The sequence below is a fragment of the Pan paniscus genome, chromosome 13 (assembly GCF_029289425.2).
Source record: "Pan paniscus chromosome 13, NHGRI_mPanPan1-v2.0_pri, whole genome shotgun sequence".
NCBI classification, from domain to species: Eukaryota; Metazoa; Chordata; class Mammalia; order Primates; family Hominidae; genus Pan; species Pan paniscus.
This window is the reverse complement of record NC_073262.2, coordinates 112,452,208-112,472,548: the sequence shown is the minus strand read 5'-3', so window position 1 is coordinate 112,472,548 and position 20,341 is coordinate 112,452,208. Positions and strand designations below refer to the sequence as shown.

At 36.8% G+C, this 20,341-nt stretch overlaps 1 protein-coding gene across 16 annotated transcripts in view; it reads right to left on the bottom strand.

Annotated features, from left to right (window-relative positions):
- The window catches only part of UNC80 (unc-80 homolog, NALCN channel complex subunit), a 228,359-nt gene that overhangs the window by 150,414 nt on the left and 57,604 nt on the right, over nt 1-20,341 (bottom strand). For 13 of the 16 annotated variants that reach the window (XM_055109063.2, XM_034955043.3, XM_034955036.3 and 10 more), the window contains exons 15-21: nt 19,901-20,048; nt 17,677-17,825; nt 15,089-15,255; nt 14,247-14,345; nt 9,804-10,018; nt 8,592-8,698; nt 6,792-6,888 (exon numbers count right to left, since the gene is read on the bottom strand). In XM_055109063.2, coding sequence (XP_054965038.1) covers nt 6,792-6,888; nt 8,592-8,698; nt 9,804-10,018; nt 14,247-14,345; nt 15,089-15,255; nt 17,677-17,825; nt 19,901-20,048 — 982 coding nt within the window. The remainder of the gene's footprint in view (nt 1-6,791; nt 6,889-8,591; nt 8,699-9,803; nt 10,019-14,246; nt 14,346-15,088; nt 15,256-17,676; nt 17,826-19,900; nt 20,049-20,341) is intronic. The other 3 variants (XM_034955038.3, XM_034955041.3, XM_034955042.3) reach the window with 1 other exon arrangement.

Here is a 20,341-nt window from a genome sequence, read left to right as displayed (position 1 = left end):
ATCATTTTACTTGCAGGTCTTCTTTTGAATACTAGTAAGAGCTTTTGGTGTATTTAAAATTATTCTTCCTGTAATCAACAACTTCTGTTTTTATGGAAGTTGCAATCACTGTGCAATTTCAGATCTGTTACAACAAATTGATACAGCATTGGTACAGCATTGTGTATAATGTGTACATTGTGTACAGCATGCTGTACAAATTGGTACAGCACTGTGGTGAAAGGAAAAACCTTTTCTCAGTTACAGTGCAAAGAATCACTGGCTACTGGAGGTCCAGAGTTAGGGTTACCACTCTAACAATTTGCATTCATAGTAGATAAAAGGGGGTGTTTACAGTTATGGGCCTGGGTTTACCATGACAGTGCACCACACACAAGGATGTCAACCACTATATCCACTAATGGAAAAATGCGGGAACCTACTCTATCAGGGAACACATCCTTTGGAAGCAGTTTAAGCCTGGGACACAGATTCATTTAGACTTTATTACCACCAGATTTAAAAATTATGGCAAGGCATAAAAATAATTACCAATCTTGGTCTACAACTTTCACAATGACTCAATCATATTGACGTATGTCAGTATGAAATAACATGATGTCTGTGATTTGTTTTACAATACATTTAAAAGAGCATGAAAGATAGATGAAGCAAATATGGCCATTTCTAAATTATTTTTGCAAGTGTGATGAATATTTTGGATCCATTGAACCATTCTCTTTACTTTTTGCCTACGTTTGGACACTTTCATAAGCTCAAAAATGGCTCAGAAGATAATTAAAGTATCATTATTGAAATTTCCTATATTTCATTCTTTATGGTTATGTTTCTTTTTCAGATGCAAATATTCCATATTCAAAAGTTCAAAATTCAATACCTTCAGTGTTTTTTTTCCAGTTAGTATAGCATATTTTTTATCATATGCAAAAGGAACTACCATGAGAAGAATCTGATGGTGGAAAAAATTCAAAAGACAAAATCTCAAATGATACAAAGATGAAAAGCTATAGACGAGGAACAAACAATTCCAGGAGAGCCTTGTTTTCAAGCAGCTCCCTTTCAAAATGCTACTCTATTTCCTCACTGGACATTACCAAAGCTACTAGAACAGGTAAATTCCTGTTATTTTTTATAACTATATATCACTTTATTAATCATTTATATATACCCCTTTAATAGTATATAAAGTATACTAATATGTATACCAAAGGATTCTCATCTGTTAAAAAGTATAAACAGTCCCTTAAACTTTGAATTAAAGAGACATTTCAAATAATAAGATTTTTCTTTTTTGTGAATCCAGTTGTTTTATTATTTGTTGCTATAATTAAGATTTAAAATACATTAGGTAATAACTGCCTAAAATTTGTAATGGAATTAATATATAAGACCAGATAGATGATCAATGAAGTTATTCTTATTTATCGAATTTATTAAGAACAGTTGAGATCATTTTATTTAAGGAAGCATGAAGAATATGTATTTCACAAATTTCTTCAATTTTTATTTGACAAGATTACCAATTTCAAAAGAATTGTATTCAATACTACTAAAAGAAATGCCATTTTAATTGCAAGAATTTCAGAAATAATGCAGTTAAGGGATGTAGGTAAAATAATGAAGAGAGAAGTCATCAAAACATTCACTGACAGCAAGAACCTATATTCTTTGCTTCACAGAATAATATATATTTATTACAGGTCAGAAGATCAGCAGAATCCTATAAGCACAGGACGTAAGAATCATGTTATTAATAAAAGCTAATTATAATGGACATTTTCCATTGTATTTATATAGCATTGTATTTATATAGCATTAATAGATAAGAATATATTTTTGATATATTTTTGGTACTATTTTTGAGCACTTAGTATATCCCAAGTACTGTATGAAATATTTTATAATTAATTTTCTTTATTTTTTGCCATAGCCCTATAAGATAAGTTTTTAAAATTGTCTTAAAAGAGAATGTATTTTTGGGGTGAATGGGTCTGTTGGTGAGGAGAGAGTGGTGGACAGAGACAGAGAGATAAAGAGAGAAGGAACAGGTGAAGGAACAGGTTAAGTAGCCCAATCTGTTTATACAATGGACAGTTATAAAGGCAAGATTTAAATTCAGATCCACTGAGAGTGCACAAACCTGCACTCTTACCACTATGCCACAATGTAATCTCTAAAATACCAAATGTTTATATGGAAGAAGGTCAGACTTTTATACTCTGCTGAAGGTAGTGATCATGTTAGAAAAACTTAATGTAAGAAATAATTCCTCATTGTACATATTATATTTCTTGGGTTTTCTCCTGTATTTTTAATGATACACTGATGATAAAATTGTATCCCGCTGGCATTCCATATTGTACTACTAAAAGAAATGTCAAAAAGTAATTTGGCTGCAAAATGTATTTTTTAATCAATTTTTTATAGCAATACACTAGGATGTAAGAATGCCTCTTGGCTTCCTTAGACATAACGATTACTTTTTTAGCCTCAGTATATTTTAGTTGCATTTGTTTAATATTTATTTTTTATGTTGAGGTGTATATTGAGGTGTAATTATAATTCTATTTACGTAGAATGCATTTTTATAAGCTTTTAAATCCAATAAGGGATGTATAAAAATATCCTACTTGTTTTTTAATATTATTTTTAGTTGGCAAATCATTATCATATACACTTATGGGTACAAAGTTTCAGACATATGAAATCTAGTATTTCCTTAAGCAGCATTTCCCATTGTGTTGATGGCACAGCTGAGAACACACAAGATGTGCAGTAAACGTGTTGATTACTTGAAAAAAATGTTTTAATTGATCAAACACCTTCCCTCAAATAGAGACAACATGATTTTTAAAATGAAATAATTTCAGTGAATATGAAAACACAAAAGAAAAAGCTGATTTCTGAATGTAATTTCAATTCTATTTCATGTTCACCAGATACAGTTTTTATTTATTGAATAACTTTTAAATTTTAAAGAAATTCTATTGGCATTTCATCTCAAATCAGTGAAGTTAAAGTACTGCATTTAAACTGAGGGTAAGAAGGTTTGATGTTTGTTCTCTTTAACAACTTTAAAGAAAGAAACAAAGAAATTCTGTAATTAAGATAATTTAGATGAGAAAAGACAACACATCTATCATGGTTGGGTACGAATCATTTATACACATAGATTGCAAAGGAAAGAAAGAAAAACAACGAAAGAAGGGAAGAAAGAAAAGAAAGAAGAGAGAGAGCAAGAAAGAAATCAAGAGAAAGAAAGAAAAGAGAGAAGGAAAGAAAGGAAGGAATCAGAAAAGGAAGTAAGGAAAAAAGCAGGCTCAAAAATAGAATGATGTTTGCGCAATTAAGGGCAGTAGTCGTTGCAAAATACAATGTACTTAGATAAGCAGATAATGTTGTTTAAGCTGGAGATACTCATTTTCTGCAAGCAATTCCAAAGGAATATCTTTTTTATAATTTTTAAAAAGCAAGAGAACATAGGCAAAGAATAGTGATATACAAGCTATATTCTCTTGCCAGCTCAAAGCACATAAAATATTCCAGATAACAATCTCAAATATTATGGCTTTGTTTTCTAGACATGCAAAAATAAACTGCATTTCAGGTATTGTTGACACAAACTCATTGTAGAATCTGGCTCTATGAATATTCCATATCAGATCTTTTGAATCTGTGAATGGAATACAAAGAATATACGAAGCAATGGCTAAAATCCGTAGGAATCGTGGTAATAAAAACACAAAGTCCAGAATGAACTAACATTTGTAAGAAATGGTAATGATAATGTGTTTGGAACATGAATAAGAAGAGAATGTAGGAGAATTAAAAGGAGAGTGTAAACAAGTCAATTATGCTTTTATCTTTTCCACCAAGGAGAAAAATCTACTAACGGGGAAGCATAGTGCCATAATCAGGTCAGCTACAATGAAATGCCATAGACTGGGTGACTTAAAACAACAAACATTTATGTCTCACAGTTCTGAAGGCTGGAAGTCTGAGATCAGGGTGTCCGCATGTTCGGGTTCTTGGTGATGGCTCTCTTCCTGGTTATGTCCTCATGTGGCTTTTCCTGGGTGTATGCATGCAGAGAGACCTTATGTCTCCTCCTTTCTTTTTTTTTTAAGAAGGGCATTAAAATCCCATCACAAGTGCCCCCCTTATGACCTTATCTAAACCTAATCACCTCCTAAAGCCTCCACCTGTAAATACTATCACTTTGGGGATTAGAGCTTCAAGACAAATTTTTGGAGGATATACACATTCAGTTCACAGCAGACAGAAAAAGTTCACTTAAGAAGAAATATTAGGGCAGGCATGGTGGTTCATGCCTGTAATCCCAGCACTTTGGGACACTGAGGTAGGAGGATCACTTGAGGCCAGGAGTTCAAGACCAGCCTGGGCAACATAGCAAGATCCCCCCACCCCCATCTCTACAAAAAATGTAAAACAAATTTAGTGGGGCATGGTGGTGCGTGTCCGTAATCCTAGCTACTTGCAAGGCTGAGGCAGGACGATCATTTGAGCCTGGGAGTTTGAGGCGGCAGTGGACTATGATTGTACCATTGCACTCCAGCATGGGTGACAGGGGAAGACCCTGTCTCAAAAAGAAAGAAGGAAGAAAGGAAAGAAAGAAAGAAAGAAAGAAGCAAGAAAGGAAAGAAAGAAGAAGGAGATTTGGAAAGAAAGAGAAAGGAAAGAAGGAAGGAAGGAAGGAAGGAAGGAAGGAAGGAAGGAAGGAAGGAAGGAAGGAAGAAGGAAGGAAGGAAAGAAAGAAAAGAGAAAGAAAAGAGAAAGAAAGAGAAAGAAAGAGAGAAGGAAAGGAAGGAAGGAAAGGAAGGAAGGAAGGAAGGGAGGAAGGAAGGAAGGAATTTCGAAAAAAGAAGAAATATTCACCAAATGTGAGAGACCCTACATTCTTTGAGTTTAAGCCTCAGTTATACTTTAGTGCATAAAGAGAACTTAAAGATGTGATTGCAGCTCCAGTCAAATGACATCCAGTTAGCATGACACATACCTGGAGAACACACTTTAGTTCCACACTTCATTCTCAAAAAAGCACAAGAAAATTTCTTTGTAATACTGACGTCTGACTGTGAGACATATTGTCTCCAAAATATCGTGAGGAGTGGAAAGAGTGTAAAAGGATTGAAAATGACAAATGTCCTGGTTATTAGGAAGATTCTTAAAACCACAGAGACTAATAAACTTGATGTTTGCCCTCGCCAAATTCTTTAAGAGATAATTAAATAGATAGGAACATTTTCAAAAGAGAAGTATCATAGGAATCACTGTAACTTCATTATGCTGAATTAAGTCATGTTCTTTTTGATAGAGTTGTAAGGATATCATAGGCATGTTTTGCTAAATTCTGGTGATGTTTCTGTAGTGATATGGGAAAGTTCTCTGATCACTAGAAAATTAACTGTATGGTTCACTAAAAATCTGTACCCACAAATTATTAATTAATCAAAGTCAAGTGGAAGTATTCTTAGAGTTACATCTTTGCATTTTTCCTGTTCAGTAATAATATGAACAACGTGGGTGAGAACAGGGGAATGTGCATGTCTCTGCAGACAGATCTTTATAGTACAAAGAAGAAAAGACAGAGTTCAATTTAGTTTTGATTCTCTTTTCATTCATTCATTCATTCATTTGCTTATTTATTTATATTTTAATCTCAAAGAGGAGTGGAAAGAGTGTAAAAGGATTGAAAATGGATTCTCCTCAAAATTATTGATTCTGTCTCTTAATTTCCTTCCTGGGGGAGTGACTTAACTACCTCCTAAGTTAATGAAATAATAAATTTTCATCATTTTTGAAATGAAGAACAAATAATGGCTATATTAAAGTATACCATGATATTCATCCATGTGAAAAAAAGCTAGCAAAAATTAATCAATACAAACCAATTATGTGATATGAAAATAGAAAATGTAATTTTAAATTGTGTTCATATACTTCATGTAGTCCTCAAGCTTAATAGTTACACTATCTACTATACTAATTAATTTTAAATATGGCACATTGCATTCCATCCTAAGTTCCACATTTTGTAGAAAAGCATATCATCTAACTAAAATACATAATAAAAAGGAATCAGAATGGTGATGGATCTAGAGACACTTCCATATAAGGAAAAGTAAAGAAATCAAAGATGTTTAACTAGCAGCAGTGAGATCAAAAGAGAGAACATGAAATGGATAACATATGGAGCTTGCATGATATGTGTGTGTGAGAGTGTATGTGATGTGTATGTGTGTGCATCTTGGTACAGACATCATAACTAGGACAAATGAAGCAAATTTGTGGATAAGTATGTCTTCAGAATGTAAGGAAAAATTCTCTAATAATTAAGGCTGTCTTGCTCTGGAACAGGTTGCTTTGTAAAGTTATAAACTCCCCCTCAGTGGAAGTGTGCAGAGGGTGGCTGGCCACCTGTCAGGGATATACTGAGCAGAATTTGTAAGTAGATAGGTGGGTGGATAAAAGGATCTCTGGAAGTTTTGTAAAGTTCTCAGATTTTAATAAAGGATAGAACAGCAGAAGAGGCTGGATCTTACTCTTTGAAAACCCAGTGCCCATCATGGAGTGAGGAACATAGTAAGGCTTCCATAAATGTCTGTTGAATCAAATTGCAAAAACAGAAGCTATAGACAGTGGTAAAAGGCATGTATGAGAAAGAAATGAATGAAAAACCAATGAAAATAGAAAATGGACACTTAATCTAATCAAGTTTTTGTTCTGTGTGATGAAAGTTGAATAGAATTCTTAGGATGCATGACATTTACCAAGACGCTTGAAGAAATTCTCCTCTTCATCTCTTCCATTTTCCATGCCACTTCCTGGCCCACCTTCAGAAAGCTTCACAGCACTAGTGAATTTGACCTGAAAAAGAAAAAAAAAGGAAAGTAGAGAGATAACAAGATTCAAAGGTAAATCTTTGTGGTTAGATCAACTCTTGACTTGAAAATGAGTTGTTCACTCATTTTCATACTATTACTTTGCTCTTCTGGCTTCCACATCTGGTTAGTTTAGTCATCAGTGTAGTTCATTCCCATGTGCCAAAAAAGACATCACTGTAACTAAAAGGAGGAACCAGGTCCCAGATTAAAAGCTAAATAATCAGGTGCTATAAAAATAATTGAGATATTCTTAGAGTTTAAATCTGATAAAGTCCAAACTGAAATTAATGAATAGCAAGACATAGTCATTCTTTACAAATACCACAATTGAGAATCAGACCAAAGTGAAAGATAGCTAAATAGAATACTTTAAATCTCTGTAAAAGAATCAGTATAAAGTAATTTATAGAGTGTACTATAATAAAAATGTAATAACATGTTTCTCTTTCTAAGAATTAAAATATGTTCTTCATCTTGCTTTTAGCTCAGCAGTACTCAAAATTTTTCGCACAGCAAGGAAACTATGGGCCACACAAACTCAAATACTTGACTTATGTTTTTTAGCAAATAGAAGGTAAGGAAGGAATGATACATATATTTTCTAAATATGCTATAGTCTTGCATATTATTTGTATAATTTCAAAATATCACTTTTAAAACAGATTAGATAAAAGAAAACTGGTTTGGCTGGGCGTGGTGGCTCACACCTGTAATCCCAGCACTTTGGGAGGCCGAGGCGGGTAGATCACGAGATCAAGAGATCGAGACCATCCTGGCCAACATGGTGAAACCCCGTCTCTACTAAAAATATAAAATTAGCTGGACATGGTGGCATGCACTAGTCCCAGCTACTCGGGAGGCTGAGGCAGGAGAATCGCTTGAACCCAGAAGGTGGAGGTTGCAGTGAGCCGAGATTGCGCTACTGCACTTCAGCCTGGCCACAGATCGAGTCTCCATCAAAAACAAAACAAAACAAAAACAAAAACAACAACAAAAAAACCCCACAAAGAACAAAACAAAACAAAAACAACCCTGGTTTTAGTGAGATTAGAAAACAAAAGAATGCAAGCAAATAATTTGTACACATATAAGGAAACATAACTTTTATCATACGCTGAAAATTAGGCATACAAATGACCAGGCCATAAAGCAACCACAGGGTGGACTCTCAGAAGAAACCTTACGTTACTCCAGTGCTTCACAGTATTACGAAGGAGGAGTGTAGTGAAAAAAGTCATCCCGAGATTCTTTCTTCTTTTCAATACAGACAGTGGTTCACACGGTGCCAAAAGTAGTGGGAAAAGGATGAATTATGTGTGTCTTAATACGTAAAAGGGATCACTGTAAAATTACCAGATCCCTGGACAGGAGTTTGAGATGTCAGTCATTTCATAGGTGTGTTAAAAGTTAAAAATAGCTGGGAAATAATGTCTATATACATCCCTATATCTGCATTATAATTTTATATAGTTTTTTGACCACACTTTTCTTTTTCCCTTCCTATGATAGCCTACTACTTAAACATTTTAGTTTCCATTGCTTATCTAAGTTTCCAAAGTTAGTTCATCTGGAGAGTTTCTTCAGCTTTTCCTTATTTGGCCCCTGCAGGTGTTTGATATTTCTCAGCCTTCACATGTTTGTATCAGCGACTTCAACAGTCACTTACACAAGTTATGTCCTGTTTACCTTGGAGCTTTGCCTGATGAAAGAGAGTCGGTCCACAGAGCTAATGTCCAGGAGGTCCTCCACACCATCTGCCAGGCCTGAGAGGGATGATCTTTTCAGCCAGTTCCCTATTTAATAGTTAAATCACTTAGATCAATGTAGCATTTTCTATCCAATCAATTAAACAGAAATGTCAACATAAGCCCAACAAGCGATGAAAGTTACATGGCTTGGTATAAATAGAAAAACAAATTGTTTTCAATGTACATGCTTTGAATAAAAATGTTCAGTGTTAGACTATAAAATTGCATAAGCATGTGGGACCAAGACAAAAAGAATCTGGGTTGAAAGGAAACCATCATCTATCCAGCTTCACATCTCTCATTAAAGCCTGTGAATTTTACCTCTTAAATACTTCTCAAATGTGTTCATTTATCTCTGCCTACATGGCCACCACCCAGTCCAAGCTTCCATTTACTTATACCTAACCTACTAGCTAACTTTCCTTCTGGTCTCCCTTATCTACTTATGCTCCCTCCAGTATGATTTCCATGCAGTGATGTTTTGCAAAAAGTTTACTTGCTTGAGTTACTCTCCTGTTCAACATCCCATCTTGGCTATCTAGGGATCTAGAATGAAGAGTCAACCTGATCTGGCCCCTATCATTCTACTATAGTCATACAGCTACTTGTCCCCTTGTTTCAGTTCCTTCACTTCCCTTCAGCCTCCTAATATCTTTGCAAATAATGGCTACCTGGAGTGCTCTCCTTCCTTCTCCCAAGTATCCCGGAGATCTTAATGCCACTACCACTAGGAAGCCTTCCCTGATTTCTGCCTCCTCCCCCACATTCAGGTCAGGTCTCATTGTTGCATGCTTTCATAGAACTATGTATATTTCCTTCATAAAATTCATAGTTTGCAATTACACTTAGTTGTATGATTATCTGCTTTAATGACTGGGGCTCCTACTATATTACAAGTTTAGCAAAGTTAGGAGGCTGTGTGTATTTGCTTGCTATTTAATCCTTGATGGCTAGTGTAGTGATTGCACACAGAAGAGGCACGTAGTAGGGTATTGAAAAATACTGTGGGAAAAATTAAATGAATGAATGAATGAAGTCAGTCTAGGTCTTATGACTTGAAGGTCTTCTTTTTCAGCCCTACTATGCATCACTGAGTTGATCTGAGGACATGGTTGGTAATAAGATAATCCATAAACAAATACAGACATACTTTTACCTATGGGGAGTTTAAGCTTCTTTCGGAGGGAAATTCTGCGGGATCGTGAGCGGGCACGTCGGTCAGAGGTGGTCCCTGAGTGGGCAGTGGTGCATTCTGAAGTGTCCTGTTCAGACTGGCTGCTGGTGTCACTTGCTGCACTCTGGGACTTGAACATCTTACGCCAGAAATCTTTCCGCCCCAAGTTGGCTCCTTGCATTTGCTCATCGCTGTAGGCAAGCAGAGGATAGGGTTAAACTTCTGACAACACTTGAGAAATTCTCCTAAATTTCTTTCATCTTCCTGTCAATGATATTTAGGCAAATCATGCAAAATGATCTTTGATGGGCTGAAATGTGGGAAGAGTGGGCATTGAAGTGGGAGGAAAGAGATCAAGGTTCATCTTCTGAGCTCTTCTTGAAAATAGTCATGTCTCAGCTATGACATGAGGTGGTCAGGTTTTTTCAACTTTAATAAAAACATTAAATATTATTGCAGGTATTCATCTGCAGGTGTGAGTCATAATACCAGAAGCACTTACAATTTCACTGCAACCTCCGCCTCCCAGGTTCAAGTGATTCTCCTGCCTCAGCCTCCGGAGTAGCTGGGACTACAGGCGTATGCCACCACACCCAGCTAATTTTTTGTATTTTTAGTAGAGATGGGGTTTCACCGTGTTAGCCAGGATGGTCTCAATCTCCTGACCTCGTGATCCGTCTGCCTCAGCCTGCCAAAGTGCTGGGATTACAGGCATGAGCCACCGTGCCCGGCCAATATTTAACTTTTTATTAAAGATCCCTAAGGCTTGTGCAGTACTGTTCCTCATCCCCCACCCATCACCCCAGTATAGTATCATACTTGAACACCAAATAAACTTAAAAAAATATTTAAATGCATGGAATGCCATCACACCATACCCAGGAAATGCATCATCCTACAACCAGTAAGTCAAAGAAACTTAGGTAGGGCTTGAAAGTAAAAAATAAGTACAACTCAGTAGGACAAATAGAAACACCTGCAAGGGGATTTTTGAGTAGGGCATTCCACAACAGGAAAAAGACCAGTGGCCAATAATATGCAGAATTTAATCTCACCAGAAATTAAAAAACATAGGCAGCTGAAGTAAGATCTTTATTTTTACTCAATAAATTAGCAGTGATTAAGGGAGTTCATGAGGGGTGGGGGGGGGGGGGGAGGAGAGAAAACAATGGTTACTATTATACTCCCAGTGGGGAGGTAAAATGATCCAACCTCTCTTTAAAGTAATTTGGCAATACGATATCCAAAGTTTATATCACCGCCCTTGACAGAGAAATTCAATTTCCAGAAAGTAATCTCATGGAAATTATGGGACAACATACTAAGATGTAGGTACAAGGCCGGGCGCGGTGGCTCACACATGTAATCCCAGCACTTTGGGAGGCCGAGGCAGGCGGATCACGAGGCCAGGAGATCTAGACCATTCTGGCTAACACAGTGAAACCCCGTCTCTACTAAAAATACAAAAAATTAGCCGGGTGCGGTGGCGGGCGCCTGTAGTCCCAGCTACTCAGGAGGCTGAGGCAGGAGAATGGTGTGAACCCAGGAGGAGGAGCTTGCAGTGAGCCGAGATAGCGCCACTGCACTCTGGCCTGGGCGAAAGAGCGAGACTCCGTCTCAAAAAAAAAAAAAAAAAAAAAAAAAAAAGATGTAGGTACAAGAAGGTCAAAAACTCACTGAGTTTTTATTGGTCAACTTTAAAAAGGAGGAAACAATCTAAATGTTCAACACCAGGGAAACAGTTGAATAGATTATGGGATTTCCATATGGTGGTATACTCTGTAGTCGTTATAATTTTATTTTAGAGGACTATTATATGAAAAATATTCACTATATACTGCAAAGTGAAAAGGTAATAATCAAATGGTTTAAAAAGAACATCACCAGGTTAATTGGGGGAAAAAAGTACACATGTGGCCACATGTCTGAGTGTGGTTTTGTGTGCACACATGCTCAAAAATGTCTCCAACATAATACACCAAGAGTTTACAGAGGTTATCTCTAGTTGGTGGTATTTCCATTTTTAAACTACTTTCCCTTTATGTTTTTCTGTGTTTTCTACATTTGTCAGCTTGAGCAACATATATTACTGCAGTAATTTGGAAAGTACAAGGTAGAGAAAATACATAATATTTGATGAAACTTATTTATGGGGTTTTAGCTATTGATTTGCTTACAAGTTTTGGGGCTGAATCAACCCAAAATTTGACAGTACTGTGTAAAGCAATTATTTTCTACAGATATTTATATGGGTATCCAGAATTTCTTAAAATCTCATCAGAGTACTGAATATTTTTAAGTTCTTTTTTTAAAAAATAGGGTATTCTATTTACCAAATATGGTATGAATTTAAATCAGTTTTCTAAAATTTGATTTCTCAGTTACTTTTTACCAAATGATTACAGGGTATGAAGCATTTCTCACTTTTGGTAAATGCATGGCATGATACATGTATGACTATGTAGTCTGGCTGGAAAAACATCTGGGGAGGCTATAATTTCTCAATTTCCTCAATAAAATGTTACATCGGCTTTGTCCAATGGTGTGTATCAATATTGAGTTTCAAAGAAATTAGTGCATAAAACTGCTTTAATATGACTCAGGGAATGTGACTATTATTTAAGAAGGAAGAAGACACAGGGCCAGAAGGGGAGGGAAGGAAAGAGACAGAGAAGCTAGAGGAGGAGCCAGTGTCATCTGAAGTAACCACCCATCTTTCTCCAGTGCTAACTAGGGGACATTTGACATGCTTACCTTCTAGGCCTATTGGGATCATGAAAAAGTTCCATGTTTGACATTTTATGACATCTCTCTAAGTGGAAATATTTATGTAGAGGCATATTGAAACATGTATCTTCACATAAGAAGAAAGAATAGATGTGCTAAATGCTAAGAAATTAGGTGGTGTTTACAGAACACTGAACAAAAAGAATATTTTGGAATTTAGAAAACTTAATAACCTAGAAATATACAGTCAATGGCTTTATTTTTTAAGTCCAATTTGGCTGTTCGATCATTCTCATTGATCAGATTAGCTCAATAGTTGCTGGTGTTATTTGAAAAGAAAAAAAAATCTCTTCTTTTTTTGGGCAGACTTTCTGAGTATAAAGCCTTTTAACTAGTCTCATGGCTAGTCACAGAACTTTGTCTTTCACGTTGATTATTTTTCCTTAGAGCTTATGTTTGAATTTTTACTTAAATGTACTTAAAGACTACCTTAAAGGGAAAACTAAAACTGAATTTTAAGAAAGGAAGCTAAAGAAAACAAAAGCTTAATAATAATCTGACACTTTTATCCTTTCATTGATTGACTGAATCATTCATTCATTCATTCATTCATGAAATATAGATTAAGTGCCTAGTATGAGCAAGCCTAGTCTCCATACTGGGGCTATAGCCATATGCAAAAACTCACATGTTCCCTGAACCCATGGAATTGATCTACTTGAACACTAAATAAACACAAAATTGTGTTTATCACAAATTTGTGTTTACTACAAAATTTCTAAGATTTTGAAGTGCTACAAGAACTCTGTGGGCATTTTTTCTTTGAAGATTTTGTTCGCTTGCTATGAATTACCAAGGTCCTATCTGATAGCTGTGTGCTTCTCACTTTGATTTCCCTGACTGTGAAGAAAGGATACCATAATACCTAGAATATTCTGCAGGATTCCTGGAAGAAAAATCACTTAATACTGAGTAAGGTTTTGAGAAGCAGAATGGTATACCTAAAACGAAGTACATGTTTACACTCCACTTGTGGATTAGTAGTTCTCAAAAAGAGAAAAAATACAAATAAAACTTGCATAGAACTAGGCTGTACAATTAGTGTCTATGGTAACCCTTATATTTTCTGGGGGCACTAATTTAAAGATGTTTTTGATTTTTCCATTATGAAAAGTGTAGATTAACTGATGTCGGAGGACACTGGAATGGATCTCAAGAGAGGACCAAGGTACAATGTGGTACAGTCTATGTTTCAGCTAAAGGTGAGAACTGGAGAAGTTTTTGATACTTATTTTGGGAAAAGCTTCATTAAGTATATTGACAGCCATTCATACATTTAAGTTTTTAAAAAATTATAAGTGATTTTAAGCAAGAAACTGGAGGACACTCCCAGCCCACCTGGTATATATGCCATTTTTCAAGGTGTATCTTCAGTAGTGTGCATGAAAAGCAGAAGTGAGGGAGAGACCGGAGATGGGAAATGTAGTTAGGGAGGCTTCTCATAGGCACAGACTGGTTATTTGTGATTTGGCCTGGAGAGGTTAGTGGCATTGGGAATGAAATGTAAAGGGTAGAAACAAGGCAAAATTCAAAGGAGATGAAAAACAAACAAATAGCAGTTTGGAAAATAGAAATTCTTCCAGAGTGAAGTGCATAGCCATCTGCACTGGAGACAAAACCAATGCTACTTACTGCTCTGGAGTCTGTGAGGGGCGACCAGACATGAAGCTGCGACATTCCTCAGGTGCAGAGGATACCTGGCCTTTATCCACAATGCTTCCCGCCTCTGACCTATGCAAATGGTGCATTCCAACAATTACAGCAGAGCAGGATAGCAAGTCTTAATACTTCATACACTTCATAAAACAAAACACTCTGTTGTAGACAACTTTGCAGCTTGTGAACTTTATGTCACCAGGAGTCTATGTTGTTTAGAATTTATACCGCACCATTAACTCATGACTTAGCAGCCTTTTTGCTTCACAATATCACCATTATTGCAAACAGAGTCATTAACTGCAAGCAGGATTTTAAGTTTAGGAGTTTATTTTAATTTTTAAGTGGCATTTAATATACAATAGGCATAAAATAAATATATGTTTACTAGAAGGAAAAACAACAGGCTATTACTTAATCATTTGTCTTTTACCACATTTAGAATAGAATTTACTGAACAGGATCATATGGCATCAGTAATTGCTTTGCCTTTCTGAATAAAAGTGTAAATTATGTACAGAAGAGACTAAAACAGGTAGCGTTTTACCATTTAATTAAGAGCTATGACGTGTAGTTCAAGTACAAGAAAATTTAAGAACAACTGAGCTCTAATTCATATTAGAGGCAGCATTTATTTGACAGTAAATTCATTCATTTTCTAAGCTGCAGCTACACCACACCAGTGAAACCACTTACACAAGATAATTTTACCATTCCTATGCTGACATTTCACCACAGGAACCACACAAACAGTACAACAGATTTTATTCTACTGACTTAAGGCAAACAGTAATATTCAGAGAGTTCAAGCTTCCAACCTTTTACTGCCTGCAGGCTTAGATTCCTGTTCATTCTCCTCCACCTTTTTCCCTGGTGCTAACTTCTCGGCACTGTCAAGCAGAGCGCTGAGGGCCACTCTTCTGAAGACATTCCCATGAGCCTCTTTGATAAACTGGACCAGCTGACGAATGTCACAATACAGTCCCTGTTTGGAGGCAAGAAGGAAGTTGGAGAAAGAAAGATAGCTGTGCGATTAAATAGTTTTTCCAGGTAGAGAGGAAGAAAGTAATTCCTTAGGCTTAGATGAGCATTGGAATCATTAAGACAGGACAGTTTACTATTGATGAAACTGGTGGTATACTCCCTCTACAATGTTCCTATAGAAGAACATTACCAAGGCCTTTGCTGGTCATCCTTGGTATAAAAAAGGATGGTTATCACGCTTCATTCAGAAAGTTGGCTGCATCATTAGAAAGACATTAATTTACATTTTAAACCATTGGATTCCCAAGCTTTAATTTTCTCTTTTAATTGTAACTTCTGAAGAGATGCCTGCAAAGAAAAAGGTAGTCAAAAATTTGTTTACATTAGAGATTTTGGTCCCTGTTCAGCTTCTCCAAATTTTCTGCAACATTATGACAAAATATGTTAAGTCCTCCAGACACTTCTACCAAGGACATATTATTCAAAGGATGATGTGTTTTGCTGGACAGATTTAGCAAAGTACATATATGTTGTAGCCCATTTGAACATGAACTCGACTACAAACTGAAGGTGACATAGGGCTATTAAAACCAATATATTGGTGAATCAATATTTAAAAATATATGCTGGACTTTTACTTGAGAAATTAAGCTTTGGATCCAGCATTTCCCCTCTCTCTCTGCTCATGAAGAAGGTAGTTACTGTATTTTTTTTTTTTTTTTTTTTTTTTTTTTTGCCTTAGGAAAAGTTCATGGCAAGGCAGAATGCAGAAGCCTAAAGAACACTTACCTTCATAGTTTTGGTTTTCAAAACCTAAGACCACTGGGACAATTATGTCCATAATTTTTAGGAAAGTAGAAGGTAGGACCCTTGGAGAAAACACGGATGGAGAACGCTTTGGGTTCTGTGGGAAGCAGGGCGCTGTGCCCCTCACTCTGCTCTGCAGTAGTTCCTCTAGGAATGGGGCAAGACTCCAAAAAGGAAAGATTCCAAACTCACCAGAGAGTGCCCAGCCCTAAGCACACAGCAAAGAGTACTATGTGAAATCAGAGGTGTAGGCTAATCATTGAGACCTGTGGAACCTCCCCAGGCTCTAGATGCTTCCTAAGACTTGGGGGTCTTTACACAACACTGTGAAGTGGGGAACCCCAAAAATGACAGAAGTTTGATGTCCCACTGTTCTTATGGGATGGGAGTTCAAAGTCAAACTCAAGATTTCTTTTTTAATATAGTATTTTTCTATACATGAGTTTGTAAAAAAAGATGTATAAGCAGTCATGTATATTATAACCAACCTGTTAAATTAATTTTGCTATGACCAAATTGTATGCATGGATGGTACCTGTGCTACACTCAAGCTCCAAGAAACTTGCTGGGTTGGCTTTGGCTGTCAGCAAAGTTCAACTCCTTTAGTTTGGGATTTTACCTCAAGTTAAGTGAATTGTTTCAATAGTTATAATAGCTTAAAATAATTTCCTTGATTTGAGTACATTAGCTGATAGGGTCCACATGTGCAAATGGAATGATTTCCGCATAAGAGTCATAATATCTAACAGACTGGTAGGATAGAGAAATGCTACTTTGCCTCCCAAAGATACCTGAATTCACCTATTCATGTTAGATTTTTCAGCCTTAATTTACATTTTCGTATCCAAAACCACAATCTTCTTGGTGGTAATTAAGCACTAGCCTTTTAATTTTTTTATTTCTATAGGTTTTGGGGAACAGATGATATTTGGTTACATGAGTAAGTTCGTTAGCGGTAATTTGTGAGATTTTAGTGCACCCATCCCCCAAGCAGTATACACTGAACTCGATTTGTGGTCTTTTATCCCTCAGCTCCTTTCCACCCTCCCCCTGAGCCCTCAAAGTCTACTGTGTCATTCTTAATGCCTTTAGCACTAGCCTTTTATAACCTGGTTCTTCCCTATCCTATTGTGACTTCAGTGGTTTAATTAACACAGTCTTTCAAGACAAGTAGCTAAAAGATTACAGACAGTACTTAATAAAAGAAAACAAAACCAATTTCAGCAACATATTTGCATTAATTTTTAAAGTAAATATGGCTTCAAATAATACTTGGGATAACATTCTTTAGTATTTTATGAGCCAACAAGCTGTGCTCTAGAAACTTTCTGAAGGGCTCAACATACTTTCCAATTATTTCAACAAACACTCTATAACCTTTGAGATGGGAGAGGAAGATAGCTGAATTTGCAAATAGGATAATGAGTAACAAGGAGAAGAAAAGTGTTGTTAAGGCTCCATTATGACTTACTGGTGACACCGGGGAAAATAGATATTTAAACTTTAAAGTGTAGACTTTTAGATTTCAGCTTCTCTTACTCATGGCCACGACAATGAGTACTTTTCTCAGGGCAGAGACTGAGACCTCCTGTGGGAAGAGAGGAGAGCTTCTCACCAGATTCTCAGGGCTGTGCAATTCATGTGTGGTTGAAGCGCAGCGTGTGATGAGGGATTTAAACATGGCGCTGACGATAATGCCTTCCACATTTTGGGCTGTGGATTTGTTGTCCACTGTGGTGAAGTTATTTCCAAACCCAGCCTTGTCTGGAATGCAAAGGCACAAATTAAAGACAATGTTTCCTTTAAGCTACACAATGGGTAGGAGTAAGGCAGCACTTGGCACCCAGGAATTAGTGAAGTGCTACGTGAAATACAGAAACAAGGAATTAAAGATGCCTCGGGTTTAATAATCTCTAGGCAGATGTGGAAATAAATGAGTCATAGTCTCCTTCAGAGCCTTTACTGTGATACAACCAATTGCATTTCCGGAATGGTTTTATTGATAAATCTTAGCAAAGGAAAGGAAACCAACTCTTAAGTTTAGGAAAGATTTTTAGGCTTAGAGTAGTTTTTAAATAGGTGATCACTTACAGAAAAAAAAGAAAAAAAAAAAAGCTCCTAAATAACCCCTCAATGGAGAATTCATTTTCAAGCTTTCTGGTGGTGAGAAATGCTACTTTCTCAAAGGAAATTGTTCAGTCTGTCTAAAGTGGAATAAGGTGGGGCCAACCAGGTAGCTGGGAAGGGAGAAGAAAGAGTCAGGCAGGAGCCCTGCAGGGAAGCTCTCATAGGCCCTGGGAAAGACAGAGTCCTGCCAAGAACTGCAGAGTTCTCCCAGAAACTTCTTGGGCAGGTGGAGAGGGGAAACCTCCCCCCTTCCTCAGAGCCACCTCCTTCTTGCTCACACACATGTGAAATGCCCGTGAATGGAAGCCTTCGACCTCCGTGGCATTTTATGCCAGTTTTTCACAGAAAACTGGATCTTTCGTAGGTGACACATAGGTATCCTGTGCCCGTGCCAGAGGATTTCTCATGGCCTGTGAACTACCTGTGAAACGTGACAAAGGGCATGGGCAGCTCCAATATTCACCAGATGGGGACCTATGTCTGCCTGGCTGATTCACTGTGATCCACTCCCACGTCTCAAGCAACGCAGGAGGAATTTATCACCTTAAAGTAATATACTTTATTACCAACCTCTCACTGTCTATGCCAATTGACAGGGGATGATCTCTAGATTTCACGTTGATGAAAGATTTCTGTTAGTCTATGCTTATAATTTCTATCTCAAATAGTTTAAAAAGGAGAAAAAAATCATTTGTAATCAAGAATTTCTCTAGCATTGTCTCAACTGCCATCCTAATTTATTGTCTTTTTAATTTATATTGTGTTTGGTTTAAAACAACTCTGCTAATAGATTGCTTGAGGGGTTCTATAGAAAAGCAATATTTTATTTTAATGTGAAACCAAACAATATTCCTGGGTTACAACCAGGAAAACTGCTTCTAAATCTAGCAAATGTATTTTCATTATAAACTAATCAACTACGATCATACATTTGTTATATAAACAATAAAAGCCTATACTACAAAGCTATCCTTCCCAGACTCTAATTAAAATGTGTATTTTATTCAACTCAGGCTTCATGCATTATTTTCCTTGCATTGCTGCATTTGCATTCACATTGGACTGCTGGTCTTTGGTTTACTATAAATGCAGTTGACACTTATTGGTCTCCCCCCTGTAACTTAGGCCTTCATACTAGAGTTTTCTGAAAGCCATTAAGTTATAAAATAGCTTGTAGGTTTATCTGTGCATCCATTTGCCTTTTTAAAAAAAATTAAGTATGTGTGTGTCAAAATTGTGATACTACTATGTTTACTGCAATCATAAGGTTTTTTCTCCCATTTTACTTTGTGAAAAAATTGTCAGGCACTGTGCCACTATAATGCCTGTACGTTATAGATACTCATTTCACATCCGTTGAACTAATGAACATGATCACTGCCTCAGAGGTCATATAACAGAATGTTATATGAGAGAGAGGAGTCCCATAAGTGGTAGTATAAAAATTGAGGGGCTAGGTGAGAACTCCACAAGCTTTACCAAACTTTCACTTACTGTGGTAAGTTGTCCTCAGAAAGCCTCCAAAATGTGTCATCAGAGATAATGTGCAAGCTTTTCTTGTTTATACTCTATACACACACCCACACACATGCATGGACACATACGTATCTTTTTCTCTAAATTCTACCTCCACAAATTTAGTGTCCCCTTGAAACACTACCTGATTCACCTCACAACGACTTCTCCTAGAACTTGGGTGCAGCTTTACTTACTGTCAGTGACCGGCTCCATACAAAATCCTAGCAAAGCATGCAAGAAGTCCACTACATTATTGAGAGAGTCCTTGTTCACATAGTCCCTCATGGTTTGTCGGAACTGCATCTTATCTAGCTTGTATAGCTTAGTGAGGCAGTTCTGGGCCTGCAATGAAGGAAGAAAAGTGAAAACGTCACAAGTACCAGCTTAAGCTATGGATACTGGTAGTCTGAGACAGAAGCCTTCAGAAGGCAAGGGTTTCCAATCATCCCCACCCACTGGTGACAGGCAACCCTGCTAGCCCCTCTTGTCTGAGTAAGATGTGAGCACAGACAGACTGAGAAGTCTGAGGGTGTTTACATTGAGAACAACTGCTCCATAGGAAAAACCCCAAAGCTCAAAGCTAAGGTCTAATGCTGGTCTCAGAAAGAGTTCAGTATTTTCACCAAGATAGAGAT